Raw genomic sequence first — 14652 nt, 5'->3', positions numbered from 1 at the left:
CCTTGGCTGACTTAGCAGCTGGCAAACACCCAGGTAAGAGCCCTGATGAAGGGTCAGTCCCTCCTCTTATACCTCTTTTTCCCCACCCCTCCCACTGTTGGTATGTCACTCCCAGATTGACCCCTCAGGACAAAGAGCTGGCCATCCTGAGATATTTCTTAGGTAGTTTACACAACCTGGACTGTTTTGCCTCAAGCAGAATGTCTGTTCTGACTCCAAACAGGAGTGCAGGATGCTGCTGTTTTGATTATGCCAATCTCTTAGCCAGATCTGGAGGGAGGTCTGCATATCTTACTACAAAGAAATTCCCTGCACTGAGTTACTACTGACTTGGTCTGTCTCCAGAGTCCTTATCTCTTGGGCAGATGGGCTGACTGTCACACCCGCCTTCTGTTCAAGGGTCAAATTGTCTCTCCAGAAACAGCAAGCAGCACTTTCACTTTAAGGCCCCAGCAGGCAGTGGGTCTGGGCAGAGGCTGTTCAGCAGCCCTGCCTTTCTCTGCAGAGGTTTCATAATGGAGTCTCATATTTCACCCCCCAGCTCTGGTTTTCAGTCCCTGACTCCAACTCTCAACTCCCAGCACCAGTCTCCTTTGCTTCAGTTCCTTCTGGATCTTCTCCTCCAAGACTGTGGCCTCTTAGGCAGCTGCCTTTTTGGTGGCCTTTAAAAAGATGAATCCCAAATATCCATCTTCAGTGCAGTGTGGTTTTTAGACTCCCTGGAAATATTGCAGGGGGGAGAGTTAGGGTGGGGGGGGGGACTTTGTAAAGTATGTGATTAAAGTATATGATAACCACTATATGGTACACCTGAAACTAGTACAAAACATTAACTGCAAAGTGTAATTAAAAAATAAATTTAATTTGGAGAGGGTACAGGCTGGGCTGAAGGACACTCCCCCTTCAGTGCACTAGGGTGCACAAAATTTTTTTTTTTGGGGGGGGGGTAGGGGGAGGGGTGCAATGCCTCAGCCCAGCCTGTACCATCTCCAATCTGGGACTACTGGCTCCCAACCGCTTGCCTGCCTGCCAGTCTTATCACCCTCTAACCATTCCCCTGCCAGCCTGATCTACACCTAACTGCTCCCCTGTCAGCCTGATCACTCCCAACTGCCCTCCCCTGCTGGCCTGATTGCCCACAACTACCCTCCCCTCTGCTGGCCATCTTGTGGTGGCCATATTTGACCACATGGGGGTGTACATCTTGTTCAAGGATATGAGGGTCAATTTGCATATTACCTCTTTATTATATACCTGAGGTCTGCAAATTTGGGCTCATGAGCCACATGTGGCTCTTTGGCCCCTTGAGTGTGGCTCTTCCACAAAATCCCACAGTCTGGGCGAGTCTATTTTGAAGAAGTGGCTTTAGAAGAAGTTTAAGTTTAAAAAATTTGTGTCTCAAAAGAAATTTCAATTTTACTGTTGATATTTGGCTCTGTTGACTAATGAGTTTGCCGTCTACTTGTTATATACAATAGACCTGGTGGTGTGTCTTAGCTGGTTGGTGACATCCAGTGTAGCAAAAGGAGGCCAGATCAATGTTGTGCTTTCATATCAGAGTTTCTCTCTCTGTCTCTCCCTTCCTTTTTCTATCTCACTCTTGAAAAAAAAACTTTAAAAAATAATAATAATAATTATTATTATTATTATTATTGTTCTTAAAGAAAAGACTCTCTGCGAGTATGCCAAAGATTCCTCAACCTTGCACCCTTAATAAGTCTGAAGTAAGGTTCTGAGATCTGTACTTTGAACGGGTTCTATTCCATATCTGTTTGCAAACCACTCTTGCAAGTAACAACAGAAGCCCTCCTGGTGCAGAAATGCCTCCCTTAGAACCTCTGAAATCTGCCCGTTGTTAACTCACTCACTATCCACTGTCATAATGCATAAATGACCCAACCTACAGATTATAGTCTGTGCTTCCAGGTTGGAATTTCTCAGGGGTGGGGACCTTGTCTTTTAATTTTTGCTTACCATTTAGCAGCCAGTGAGGTGCAGTTGAGAGACCAATGATCTCTGGAATCAGAGAGTCCAAGATTGAAACCCTGATCCTCTATCATCTATCAAGGTGACTCACCTTGGGCAAGTTACTTAACTTTCTTTCTCAACTCTCTAAGTTTATAAAATGGGAGTGATGTGATCAAATGTATTAAAAGTGAAAAGCCAGCCTTGAGGCGAAGGGGCAGGGCTTTGAAAGTCATGGGCTAACTGGAAGGTCTGGAAGAGCAGGGTACTTGGCACGGTGCTCCCACACTAGAGGAGAGGAACCTGGGCAGGATAGCGAGGCTCCCAGCTAGTCACTAATTCCCAGGACCATATAAGGATGGGAGGAGAGGCTGGATGGGAGGTGGAGAGAGGAGTGCAGCAGAAATAATGCTGTTTTTCTAAAACTTTAAGAGAAGCACAGAAGGTACCGAGGTGACATAGCAAGGTGCAGGTTAAACTGGCACTGAGCCAGGCCTTTTCTACTCTTCTGACCAGAACAGAAGACATCAGGAAACCTGGCCCTCCACAAACCCTTAGGAGTGTAGCAAATGAGGAGTGAAGGCACTGTTGGGAGCACCGGGCAGGAAAGTGCCAACTATGTACCAAGGGGACACTAGCAATTGTCCATAGGTAGATGTGAACCATGCAGAAAGGACTCTGAGGTCTTATGAGGAAAAAGGAATTGAACCTCCAGTCTGCCTTCAAACGACAACTCTCTCCTGGGCCTGCAGCCTGCTGGTCTGGCCCTGCACATGTCCAGCCCTCCAATCACATGAGCCAAATGCTTAGGTCTTTGTCTCTCTCGCTATCTCTGGCCAGCCCTGAAAATGTGTGGATTCCTCAGATACATATACTACTTTCTAGAATAAACACGAAGACACCAATATTTAATTAGCCCAAAAGAGATAGGTGTTCTGATTATTTTGGCTATGTAACAAACCACCCCACATGTAGAGGTGTGCAACAGTAATTGACTTTGCTCAGACATTATGTGAGTCAGGAACTAGGACAGGACTCAGTGGGATCTGCTTGTTCCTATACCAATGGTCAGCAAACTCATTAGTTAGAGCCAAATAACAACAGTACAACGATTGAAATTTCTTTTGAGAGCCAAATTTTTTAAACTTCTTCTAACTCAACTTCTTCAAAATAGACTTGCCCAGGCCTTGGTATTTTGTGGAAGAGCCACACTCAAGGGGCCCAAAGAGCCGCATGTGGCTTGTGAGCAGCATGTGGCTTGTGAGCCGCAGTTTGCCGACCTCGGCCCTGTACCATGATGTATGGTATCAGAACTGGAAGATGAAAGTCAGGGGTATAAAATAAGCTGAAGACTCGGTTTTCCATGTCTGGAATTTGACGCTGGCTCACAGCTGGGGCATTATTTCTCCTATGTTGGGGTCTAAAAGTGTTCTTTTGGCAGGGGCTGGTTTGGGTTTCCTCACAGCTTGGTCTGTGTTCCAAAGGAAAACCTCTGGAGAGAAAACCAAGTAGAGACTATATCCCTTTTATATCGTAGCCTTAGAGGTCATACTGCATAAATCCCTGTCATTTTATGTTGGATGTGCCAATCAAAGGTCAAGTACCAGAGAACATAGCACGCAGGCAGGGCTGTCAGTGTCCCAGGCCACTCTAGGGTGAGATGCCCCCGTGGTGGGGACAATGGGAGTCCCGAGGCTGATGGACCCCAGTGGTTGTCTTGTAGGAGGGCTGGCTGCCCCCTGCTTCCCACCCCCCCATAGGGTAGGAAGCAGCCTGTCAGCAAAAGGTGATCTGGGGCTGTGGGTGTTAGGCCTTTAACCCAACTGCCAGCGATTGGGAAGTCCATGCATCTGCGTGAGGAACTGGGCCAGTGTGCTCAGTGTTCAGGTGAACAACAGTGAGGCGTCTTGAGAACAAGGGGGAGGGCCCAGATGACCAGCGGGAAGTAGTCAAGTGAATAAGGGCCATGGGAACACCCGGAAGAGGTCAGATGAACACAGGCTTGGGGACAGCCTGAAGTGGTGACATGGCCGAGGGGGAGAGCTAGGCCCAGGTGACCAGCCGGAAGCGGTCCAGTGAGCACAGGTGGAAGGACAAGAAGGAAAGGTAGGGAGGGAGGACCCAGTGGCCAGCTGGGCATGGTTACGTCATCAGGGGCCAGGTGGACAGCCGGAAGTTGGTCAAGCCAGTGCCTGGGAAAAGCCCAGGAGTGGTCTGTGAGCCAGTGGATGGGGCCAGGATCCAGCCGGATTGGTGATGTGACAGCCTCAGTGTGCTGGGCCCAGATGAACACCCAGAAGTGGTCTGGTGAGCCCGAGGGGTGGGACTGGTGGCCAGCTGGACTTGATTACATCATGCAGGGGGAGGAGCCAGGTGGACAGCCCGAAGTGGTCCCATGAGTCAACAGCTTGAGGTTAGAACACACCTCTGTTTGGCCTGCTTTATTTCTCTGTCAGTGTGGTAATATCCAAGTATTTGCAAAGGTTCCGTGTTTGTGGACTAGGAGGAAGTCTTTCTTTTATGTAAGAGACTTTACATACTACTTTTTTTTTTTAACTACCAAAGTCTGTCTTTTACTATTCCATGCTGAGCCAATCAAACTGAGAAATTATAAAGACACTTGCCACATCCAGCCATAATTATAGTGGAAGCCATAACAGAAAGGCTACGGCAACCTGGGTAGCTACTGCTGTCAGCTGGGTGAAATAATAGTTACCTGAGTCTTGGGAAAAGACTGTAAGTTCAATCCTGTTGTAAACTTATCTCTACTTATGTGAGTTTGGGTAAAGTAAGCTCTCCACAGCTTAATTAACACAGCAATAAAATGGAAATATTTTAGTGTCTCCCCATGCTGTGATGGTTCATTTTATGTCAGCCTAACTGAACTACCAGGTGCCCAGGTATCTGGTCAAACATTATTCTGGGTATGTCTGTGAGGGTGTTTTGGATGAGATTAACTTCTTGAATCAATAGACGGAGTAGATTGCTTCCCCTAAAGTGTGGGTGAGCCCCATCCAATGAGTTGAAAGTGGAATAGGATGAAAAGGCTGACTTTCCTTCAAGTAAGAAGGAATACCCCCTGCCTGGCTGTTGGAGCTAGGACATTGGTTTTTCCCTGCCTTCACCCTCAGATGACACATTGGTTTTAGGACTTGGCCCTGACAGCTTTCAGACTAGAACTTACATAGAGGCTCTCATAGATTTTAGGCCTTAAGACCACATCATGGAATGACCCACAATCTGGGTTTGTTTGACTGTCTCTTTGTAAGTGCCATGTAATTTGTTCTGTAGCCATCACATTTATAAGACATTTGATCTAAAGGCTTAAGTTCAGATTCAACATGGTTGTTAGAGGTAGTTCTGGGCACTCTACCTTACATCTCATCATGAAGCACACAACATCAAATTGACCATTGTTAGAGATGCTAACTTTGATGGGAGAGTTCAGGTGGTGACAGTGTGATCTCTCCACTGCAAAGTGACATCATTCCTCCTCCCGTTTTTTTTTATAACCAGCCTGTGATCTGTAGGATGGCTCTTTGTGCTTTATTAAAACTATTCTTGGTTTAAAGGGGCGAGGGGTGTGGGGAAGGAGATATCAATTAGAGGCTATTTAGAAATTAACAAAATGAGAACTACCGCATATCAAGAAGCCAGAAAAAATAAACACAAAAAGGGCAGAAGGAATGCATTTATTTTAAATAAACAGAAATTGACGAATCAAATTTGACTGATAACCAAACCAAAAGCTATTCTTGGAAAAGATCACTAAAATAGACAAGTATTTGGTAAGTCAAACTAAGAGGAAAAGGAGATAGCATGTAAATAAACAACAGGGAATATGGGGAAAAAATATAAGAGAAAAATGTGTTCTAGAAAATATGGGTGAAATTCTTTTTTTTTCTTTTTAATTACTTTATTGATTGATTTTTTTCTTTTAAATTTCTTTATTACATATTTGTCCTCATCTCCCCCCCCCCCCCCACATTACCTTTCCAATCCCACCCTCCCTATGGGTGAAATTCTGAGAAAATATAATGACCAGGTTGGCTTCACAATAAATTTAAAGACCCAAATTAGTCAATATAAAGTATTCATCTATTAAAGTTAGATGAATATGCAAAATTAGTTCATTAATGAATGTAATTCACCATATTAACAGATTGAAGGAGGAAATCATTATGAAAATAAAAATAGCTAACTCATAAAAATTGCTGTGCACCAGGCACTGTTCTAAGAGCTTGAAATATATTAGTAACTCATTTAATTTTAATAAATGCTACAAAGGCACTTGATTCAACTGAATCCAATTCCTGATTGAAATTGTAATAACAAATATATTTTAGAAATAAAAAGGAGCATCCCACTCTAAAACAAAATTAAAGTATCAACTGGAAATCTATAGCAAGCATTACACTGGATAGTGATATTGCACATCAAATGTCAGAAACTCAACTCAAAAGAGTTTAAACAGAAAATGTATTTCTACAAGTAACTTCTTGGACATTCCAGGGAATTTACCTAGATTGGCAATACCTTGATTCAAGGTATATCCCTAATTGGGGTACAAAAGATTATTCCGTTTGCATTGAAATAGCAGCATTTCCTGGTGCATATAAACTAATATTCCATTTACAAAAATTCAAAGTGCATACAAACTTGTCATAAATACGTCAGAGGCACCTAGTCCTTTGGTTTCGTCCAGTTTTCTTGCAGTTCATTCAAGGTGACTGTGAATATAGAGAAATCAGGAGGGCCCCACTTCCCGCACATCCCTGCCTCACCCTCCTCTTTCTCTCCCTCCTCCATCTCAGCCTTCACCCTTGCTCAGAGCTGGCTTCTGGCTGGCGTGAGGTGTTGCCTGAAGAACTTCTGGATCTCCCCCCAGGCGTGCTCTTGGGCTGCAGCATGTGCTGCAGGCTCCCCTCCCCAGAGCAGGGGCTGGGAAAGGGAGTAATTAGGGAAATTCGAAAGGGGGTGATTATTGGAAGCGGAAGCGGAAACAGAGTAAAAACGGGAAGCATAGCTCAGGGGTGCATAGGGCGGCTCTAGAAGGTGGCCTGCCCCCGGGTAGACCAGCATCCTTCCATTGCTTCTCCCGTGGCTCTTCAGCTGCTCCAGGGCCTGCTCAGCATAGACTTTGCTGTTGATCGATTGGTCATCCTCTCCTATGACGAAGAGGATCTGACCCCGGGCCTTTTCGATAGGATACACGCTCGGCTGATTCAGCTTCTCCCGCGGGTCCCCCCTGAAGTGGAGGAGGCGCACGGCCCCGGAGACGTGCACCTGTATGCGCTCTAGGAACGTCGGGTTTGGGGACATGACCAGACCCCGGTACCTGAACGGGAAGTCGCAGACGGCATTAGGCCCGTTGATGAGGACAGCGGCTGCCACCTGCTTGAGGAAGCAGGCCATGGCCAGCCCGATCTCCGCGCCTTTGCTCACAGACAGCACGCCGATGCCTGGCCCTCGGACCTGAAACACACAAGGAAGGGAATCCATGGCAGGCCACCCGCTGAGAAGCTGTGCCATGTGCCACAGGCCATGAGCTGGTATGACGGGCATTACAACAAGTGAGATCGGAGTCCTGGCACGCGGGGTCACAGGCTTTTGTGACTGAGAAGAGTACCCACCTCCCCTCCCTAAGCCTATTATTGTCTTGGGGTAAGAGGGGTGATAGGATTGTCTACTTTGCTGGATTGTTATGGAAGCTCAGGGGAAACAATAGAAATAAAAACTCTTTATCAGCCCTGGCTGGTTGGGCTCAGTGGATAGACGTTGACATGTGGACTGAGGGATCCCCGGTTCGATTCCCGTCAAGAGCATGTACCTTGGTTGCGGGCACGTCCCCAGGAGGCAGCTGATCGATATTCCTCTCTCATCAATGTTTCTTTTTTTAAATATATTTTTATTGATTTTTTACAGAGAGGAAGGGAGAGAGATAGAGAGCTAGAAACATCGATGAGAGAGAAACATCGACTAGCTGCCTCTTGCACACCGCCTACCGGGGACATGCCCGCAACCAAGGTACATGCCCTTGACCGGAATCTAACCCGGGACCTTTCAGTCCGCAGACCGACCCTCTACCACTGAGCCAAACTGGTTTCGGCCAATGTTTCTTTTTAAAAAAAATATAATTTATTGATATTTTACAGAGAGGAAGAGAGAGGGATAGAGAGTTAGAAACATCGATGAGACAGAAACATCAATCAGCTGCCTCCTGCACACTCTCTACTGGTTGTGCCTGCAACCAAGGTACATGTCCTTGACCGAAATGGAACCCAGCACCGACACTCTATCCACTGAGCCAAACCGGTTTTGGGTCATCAGTGTATCTAACTATCCCTCTCCCTTCCTCTCTGTAAAAAAAAAAATCAATAAAATATATGTTTTTTTAAAAAATTCTTTATCAAAGGCAGAGTTCTATAAAAGCCTGAAGGATCGATCAAATTCTTCTTTCCTGCTAGGAAAAGAGGTTTCCTGGGTTCTTTCAACTCTTATGTCAGAGTGGTTTCTATTTAAATAGCGTGCTACAGCTACAGAGATTTTCCAAAGGCTAATCCTAAGGAGGAAAGACTTGGATTCTACTGACAGGTGAATTTCAGGACCCCGTCCAACAGGCAAAGCAGTAAGTAGGTCAGAGGAGTGAGTCCTTCCTTCTGTGACAGGCTGAGGGGGGCGAGGGGAGGAAAGAGTCTGAGAGACAAGGGAGGAAAGGACCAGCATGCTGGAGAGACAACCGCACACATAGCCACCTGGTAAGTTATTTTGCTCACAGTTGTAATCCCAACACCTTTCTGTTGTCTCAATCACCTGATAAAACATTGAAGAGCCCAATGTAAATCAAAAGCAAGCGCTTTAAATGCAAGAAGTCTTGGCTTTTTGCCCACTGAAAATAATCACAATATATCCACCCTTTTTTTTTTTCTTCTTGTCTTCTTCATGCCAGCAAGCACTACGCTGATCGCTGATCAATCCCACCGACCCCTACGGTAGATAGGAGCATCAATCCTACAAGGTCGACAACAGCATTTCCATTTTAACTGTCAAGGGTTGTACTATGCCCAGGTTTAAACAGACTGGTGTAAACTGATCAGAACAAACATCTGTGATTTTTTTGTTTGTTTGTTTGTTTGTTTTTGTGTTTTGTCTTTTGCTATAAGGTTGCAAGGTAAAATGAAAATTATCTTTAAATACCTTGGGATGAGCTAGTAGCAAGTTGGCAGCCTCCTCGAAATATTCCAGGTCCACCTCCTCCAGCAGCTTGGGCAGGTCTTCGTAGGCGAAGTACGCTACTGCCAGGGCTGCAAAGCCACGGGCAGCCAGCAGGCTGGCTCGGAATTCTATGAGACCCCCGTTACCCCCAAACAAGTCCATGACTCCTGGGAAAGGGCCTTCCCCTGAGAACAACAAAGAGAGGAGAGAATGGAATTAGGAAGAGGGAGGAGAGGACCCAGTGGAGAGCACAGGAAGAGCAAAATGAATTCCACCTTCCCACACAAACACACAAGGGCAAGCTCATTTTTAGGAGATCTTGAGCTATACTAGTTCGTTTTAACAGACCTCGGGGAAATACTTTGATGGTGCACTTTAATTATTTATTTTATTGATTTTTTTATAGAGAAGAAGGTAGAGAGATAGAAATATCCATGAGAGAAAGTCAACCATTAGCTGCCTCTTGCACGCCCCCTACTGGGGATGTGCCCCCAACCAAGGTGCATGCCCTTAACCTGAATCAAACCCGGAGCCTTCAGTTGGCAGGCAGATGCTCTATCCACTGAGCTCTATCCACTGGTTTCATCAATGCTCTTTGATTTTGTTTTGATTTCCATCAACCCTGTTTTCTCTACCGCCATCGATCCGTCTCACCTGGAGGGAGGAAGAGGGTGCCCCGCACGCGGCCCTCTCGGATTGGCACCCGCTGCGTCCCCGGGCGGAGGAACCAGCGCTGCACTACCTGGTTGGCCCGGGGCGGAACCGGGGCTGGATCTTGGGAGCAAACGAAGTCATACATGTCCAGCGTGACCAAGAAGGGGCTGTTCACATCCCTCTTCATCAGCCTTCCAAAGGGCCTCTCAGGCTTCAGAGACCAGAAGAGGCCCATGGGGTGGACCCCCACGTAGTCGCCTCCCACGGAAGGAGCCCGCTGCAGGTCCAGCTCGCCGGCCTCGTCAGCCTGGTAGAAGGCCTTGGACTGGTAGAGGTTTCCCTTCTCATCCTTCAGGGATGCTTTGAGGGTCACCGGCTGCAGCGGAGGCAGGCCTGTCGCTCGGATGTGCACAGGCTCATCAGAAAGGGCGCTGGCCGGGGTGGCTGTCAGCTGGAACATTGGCGGCCCACCCTGCAGAGGCAGAGGAGGCTTTGAGCTGGAGAAAAGTCCAAGGAAAAGATCCAGACCAGGCTTATGTGAGGTCCAGCCTAGTTAGCTTTCTGGAGACAGTGCAGGGTATTTGGAGGAGGGAGTGCCCGTTACCCTCATTTTAAAGAGCAGGAAACAGGTTAAGTGGCACATTCAAAGCCTCATAAATAATTAATAGTAGAACTGGAAATTCAAGCTGGGTCCCACACCCACAGCCTCCTGTCTTATCCATTATATAACAGCGTGTTAAATCTTAGTGGTGTGGTGTTAAGTAAGTGGAGCTTTAATCCCTCAATTGAGATTAATAGCCATGGGACCAAAGTCAGAGGGTGTTTGTTAGAGCCCAAAGGTGCCAGAGGAAGGGCTTAGAGGAAGGATCAGTGCTGCAGTTTCAGCCCCCGGACTTCCTGGGCCACAGGCACATAAACACAGAATATGCTGTGGTGTGTTTACTTTCTCTCTTTAACCTCTCCCTGCCCTTGTAAATCTGACCTCCTGCTCTCTCACAGTTCCTATTATTGGGTCTTTCTAAGGGAAAATAAAACTTTATGATCTTGTCTCAATGTTGTTTGTAGTAAAGAGACTATAGTGTATATTTGATCAGCCATTTCTTACTCTGCTCAATTCTGAGGAATCTTTCTTACCTTCCTATCTTCCTTTTCTTCCTTCATTTCTCTCTTCCTTTCTTTCTTCCTTCCTTCCTTCTTTTTTTCTTTCTTTCTTCCTTTCCTACTTTCTTTCTTTCTCTCTCTCATTCCTTCCTTTATTCAAATCCTCATTTCTCAAAGGTATGGAGTGTGGGGGGTTTTCCAATAATATCTTCACACACATTGTAGCAGTAGGTGTCCCCTCAGAAAGTTTGATTCTCCAAGGGACCCTTAATTTTTTATGGGGGAATGTGAATTTAAGACATTCAGGGCTAGATTTGTGAGAAGGAAAACCTTGAGAAAATAAACTGGCAGAGACAGCAATGGGGCTCCTGCACTGTGGAGAGTCATTGGAGGAAGGCGATGGTCAAAGGAAAGTGATTTTCTGCAAAGACCTCATTCCTTCCCAACCTGAACTATCAACAACCAGCATTACTGGCCATATTGTGTAAGCCTAAACTCTTTTTGAGTTAATGGAATCATTGTGAATGTTTTTCTACAACACCTGGAAAGTTCTTAACAGAAGCAGGTGGCATCAGTGCAGACTTCCTGGGTCTTTCATTCATGTTAGTGAGATGGGACAATCTTTTTAAAAATCCCGTGTCCCGTGCAACATTTTGACGCTCTGTTGGGTATTTTCTGATCTGATCCTTCCTGGAAGCCTCTATATCAGCTGTTTCCTTTGTCCTCCGCTTTGATGCACTACTACTACTGAAGTTGGGAGACTCCTCCAAGTCCAAAAGAGATCATAAAGAAGGGATCAGTGATTTCTCCTATTTTACAAATCCTTTCCCAGGTCTTCTTAGTGCTTTCTTTCTCAAAACTTCTACACAAAGTATTGACTCTAACAGATTTTATTTTCTAGTTGAATTAATTTGAATTGTTTCCATACCCACTCTCCAGCAGGCATCCTGCCTCTGTTCCCATCCCCTCAAGTGAACTACAAACTCCTCAAGGGCAGGATCAATATGCTAAAACTTGAAAGATCCTATTGATACTCAGGTATCATACCATGTGCATGCTTAGGAGCTATGAGATTCAAAATGTGCAAGAAAATACTAACACCAGAAATGTAATAAAAGTACTCTACTTAAATAGTGCTTTTGTAATAATATAAGATGTTGAGATTTCTTCCCAAGACCTGATTCCTCTTTATCTGAGAATTGCTCCCCCAAAAGCCCAGAAAATAACTCTAAGTACCTATGTTTATACCTCATGTGACATCAACCATAGGGTCACTGTGATTGGATCAGGTCCAGATACGTGATTCTAGATGTGCCAGGGGAGTTCTCCTCCCACCAATTTAGAATTGAAACTCAGATATCACTGGTCATTCTCTTGGGTTCAGGCAAAAGGGCACCTAGGGCACCTAGGCAGCAACATGTATTGGCATCGCCAAGCCCTTCAAGTTCTGAAAGTTTGGGTCCCAGCAGCCTCTCTTGCCTCATTTGGTGCTGGTCCTGGACTCTGTATGTGGCTAACTTCCCCACATTCAGAAGCTGTACCCAGGTAGTCACAGAGAGCCTGTCTTGGGGTGGAGTATGAGAGTGTGAGGAGAGAGGGACAGAGACAGAAAGGAGATGGTTTTTATCTTGAGAAACCCCTGCTCCAGAACAGCACAGCACTTCCCACCTCCCTCCTCAGCCCTTCAGGGCAGAGATGCAGACTTTGTGACCATTTTGCTGCAGGCTAGAGTAGCTTCTCACCTCAGGTGCTGGCCGGACTGTGTGGAAGTCATCAGGCTCCTTTTGATTCAGAGCTGCCCTTTGGGGGTGTGAGGCAAGGGCTCCAAGAGTCCACACCTTTAGCTATGCTTATAAGTAAGAGGTTGTCTGAATCTAAACAGGGCTCATTATTTCTTTATCAGCTGCATCTCTCTGTTTTAGCCACATGCAGCTAGTCAAGTTTTAATTCATTAAAAATAAAATTTAGCCCTGGCTGGTTTGGCTCAGTGGATAGAGCCTCTGCCTGCAGACTGAAGGGTCCAGGGTTCGATTCCGCTCAAGGGCATGTGCCTGATTGCAGGCACATCCCCAGTGCAGGGTATGCAGGAGGCATCTGATTAATGTTTCTCTCTCATCGATGTTTCTGGCTTTCTATCCCTCTCCTTCCTCTCTGAAATAAATCAATAAAATATATTTTAAAAAATAAAATAAATTTAAAATGTAATGCCTCACTCACACCGCATTCTAACTGCCCAGTAGGCACAGTTAACTAGTGGCAACTGCTTTGGACAATGTAGATGTAGACCATTTTCATCATACTAAAATATTCTATTGGATAGCACTACTCTAGATTATAAATTATTCCTCAAGGGCAGGAATTATACCTTGTTCAACACTCTATTCCTTGATTCCTAAAATAGTGCCTGGCACATATTCATTGCTCAGTAAATGTTTGAGGAAATATAATTTTTTAAATGATAGATAAGAGAGCAGAAAATAAATAAAATAAAATAAAATTGAGTGAAATTTCTCAGAGAGGATGAAGTAGAATAGAAACCCAGTTGAACTTTGATGCAATACTACTGAAGTTGGGAGACTCCTCAAAGTCCAATATAAAATTACCAGACTTCCCCACTTAATATATATTTTTTTAATTGATTTTTTACAGAGAGGGATAGAGAGTTAGAAACATGGATGAGAGAGAAACATCCATCAGCTGCCTTCTCCACACTCCCTACTGGAAATGTGTCCGCAACTAAGGTACATGCCCTTGACCAGAATAGAACCTGGGACCGTACAGTCCACAGGCCGAAGCTCTATCCACTGAGGCAAACCGGTTTCAGCACTTCTCCACTTCTTTGCAGCAGAAAGCAGAACCCTGCACACTGCAAAGTGTGAATGAAACCAAAGATACAAAGCAACCAGAGGCCAAGAACCCACAACTGAGCCGCCACCCACCGGCTTATCCTTGTTGGAGAGGGAGCCCTCAGCAATAGGGATACAGCCTGAGAGGGGCTGAGAGCTTAAGGCCACTTCAGGACCCCCACATTCCCAGGGGAAAATTGATCAAGTCTATGCCTGCCAGGAGAACTCGACTTTTCAGAGGAAGGGCAGTAAAAAACTGGCCAAACACCTACACACCAGGGGGCAGGACACACACAAAAAAATAAGAGGTCACCCATAGAAGTTAACATTCCTAATGAAGAAACAACCATTTCATTCCCTTTAGGAGCCTAATGCCTTTCTTTCTTCATCAGGAGCCCGTCCTCCCCTTCCTTCCCAGCAAAAAAAAAAAAAATTCCTAAAAACAATGTCTTGAGCCAAGAAACAATCTCTCCATGAATTCACATGAGCGGAACCCTGATTTTTGCAGATCAATAAACCCTCACGGATATGAATCGATGGGCCCTCTGAGAACTGCCCTGTCTGCTGAGATGAGAGAAGCACACACAGCACAAGGAAGACAGCCTTCCCAGGGGCCCGGCCACTGAAACCAGAAAGCAGACCCTTTCTGCCAGGCTTCCCCAAACACTCACCCTGGATTCCGCAGCAGGAAGCAGTCAGGAGCGGGATGCTTGCACTGGACTGCAAGCACTGGACCCTTGCTGGTGGCCCGATAATTTGTATTATTTGAAACACGCCCGCTGTTACAAAGCGAGTCCCCAAGAGATGAACCACCGGAGCCAATTTGATTAAGCATGCAAGAATTTATCACAGATTTGAATCCGGGCTCAAA

General features: G+C 45.7%; 1 protein-coding gene across 2 annotated transcripts; it reads right to left on the bottom strand.

Annotated features, from left to right (window-relative positions):
* Nucleotides 1-5642: 5642 nt before the first annotated feature.
* Nucleotides 5643-14652, bottom strand: LOC311629618 (acyl-coenzyme A amino acid N-acyltransferase 2-like). 2 transcript variants are annotated; one of them, XM_084897892.1, is made up of 4 exons: nucleotides 14453-14652; nucleotides 9835-10306; nucleotides 9163-9365; nucleotides 5643-7440 (listed from the first exon to the last, which is right to left on the bottom strand). In XM_084897892.1, exons 2-4 carry the CDS (start codon nucleotides 10292-10294, stop codon nucleotides 6793-6795), a joined length of 1311 nt encoding a protein of 436 aa, XP_084754018.1. In that variant the 5' UTR covers nucleotides 10295-10306; nucleotides 14453-14652; the 3' UTR covers nucleotides 5643-6792. The 2 variants fall into 2 exon arrangements, with proteins under 2 accessions (XP_084754018.1, XP_084754017.1); XM_084897891.1 differs by lacking the exon at nucleotides 14453-14652 and having other exon boundaries at nucleotides 9835-10405.

The sequence above is a fragment of the Pipistrellus hanaki genome (genome assembly GCF_964339955.1).
Source record: "Pipistrellus hanaki genome assembly, chromosome: 11".
Lineage (NCBI taxonomy): Eukaryota > Metazoa > Chordata > Mammalia > Chiroptera > Vespertilionidae > Pipistrellus > Pipistrellus hanaki.
Note: the sequence above shows the minus strand (reverse complement) of the source record. Positions and strands in the feature narration are given on the sequence as shown.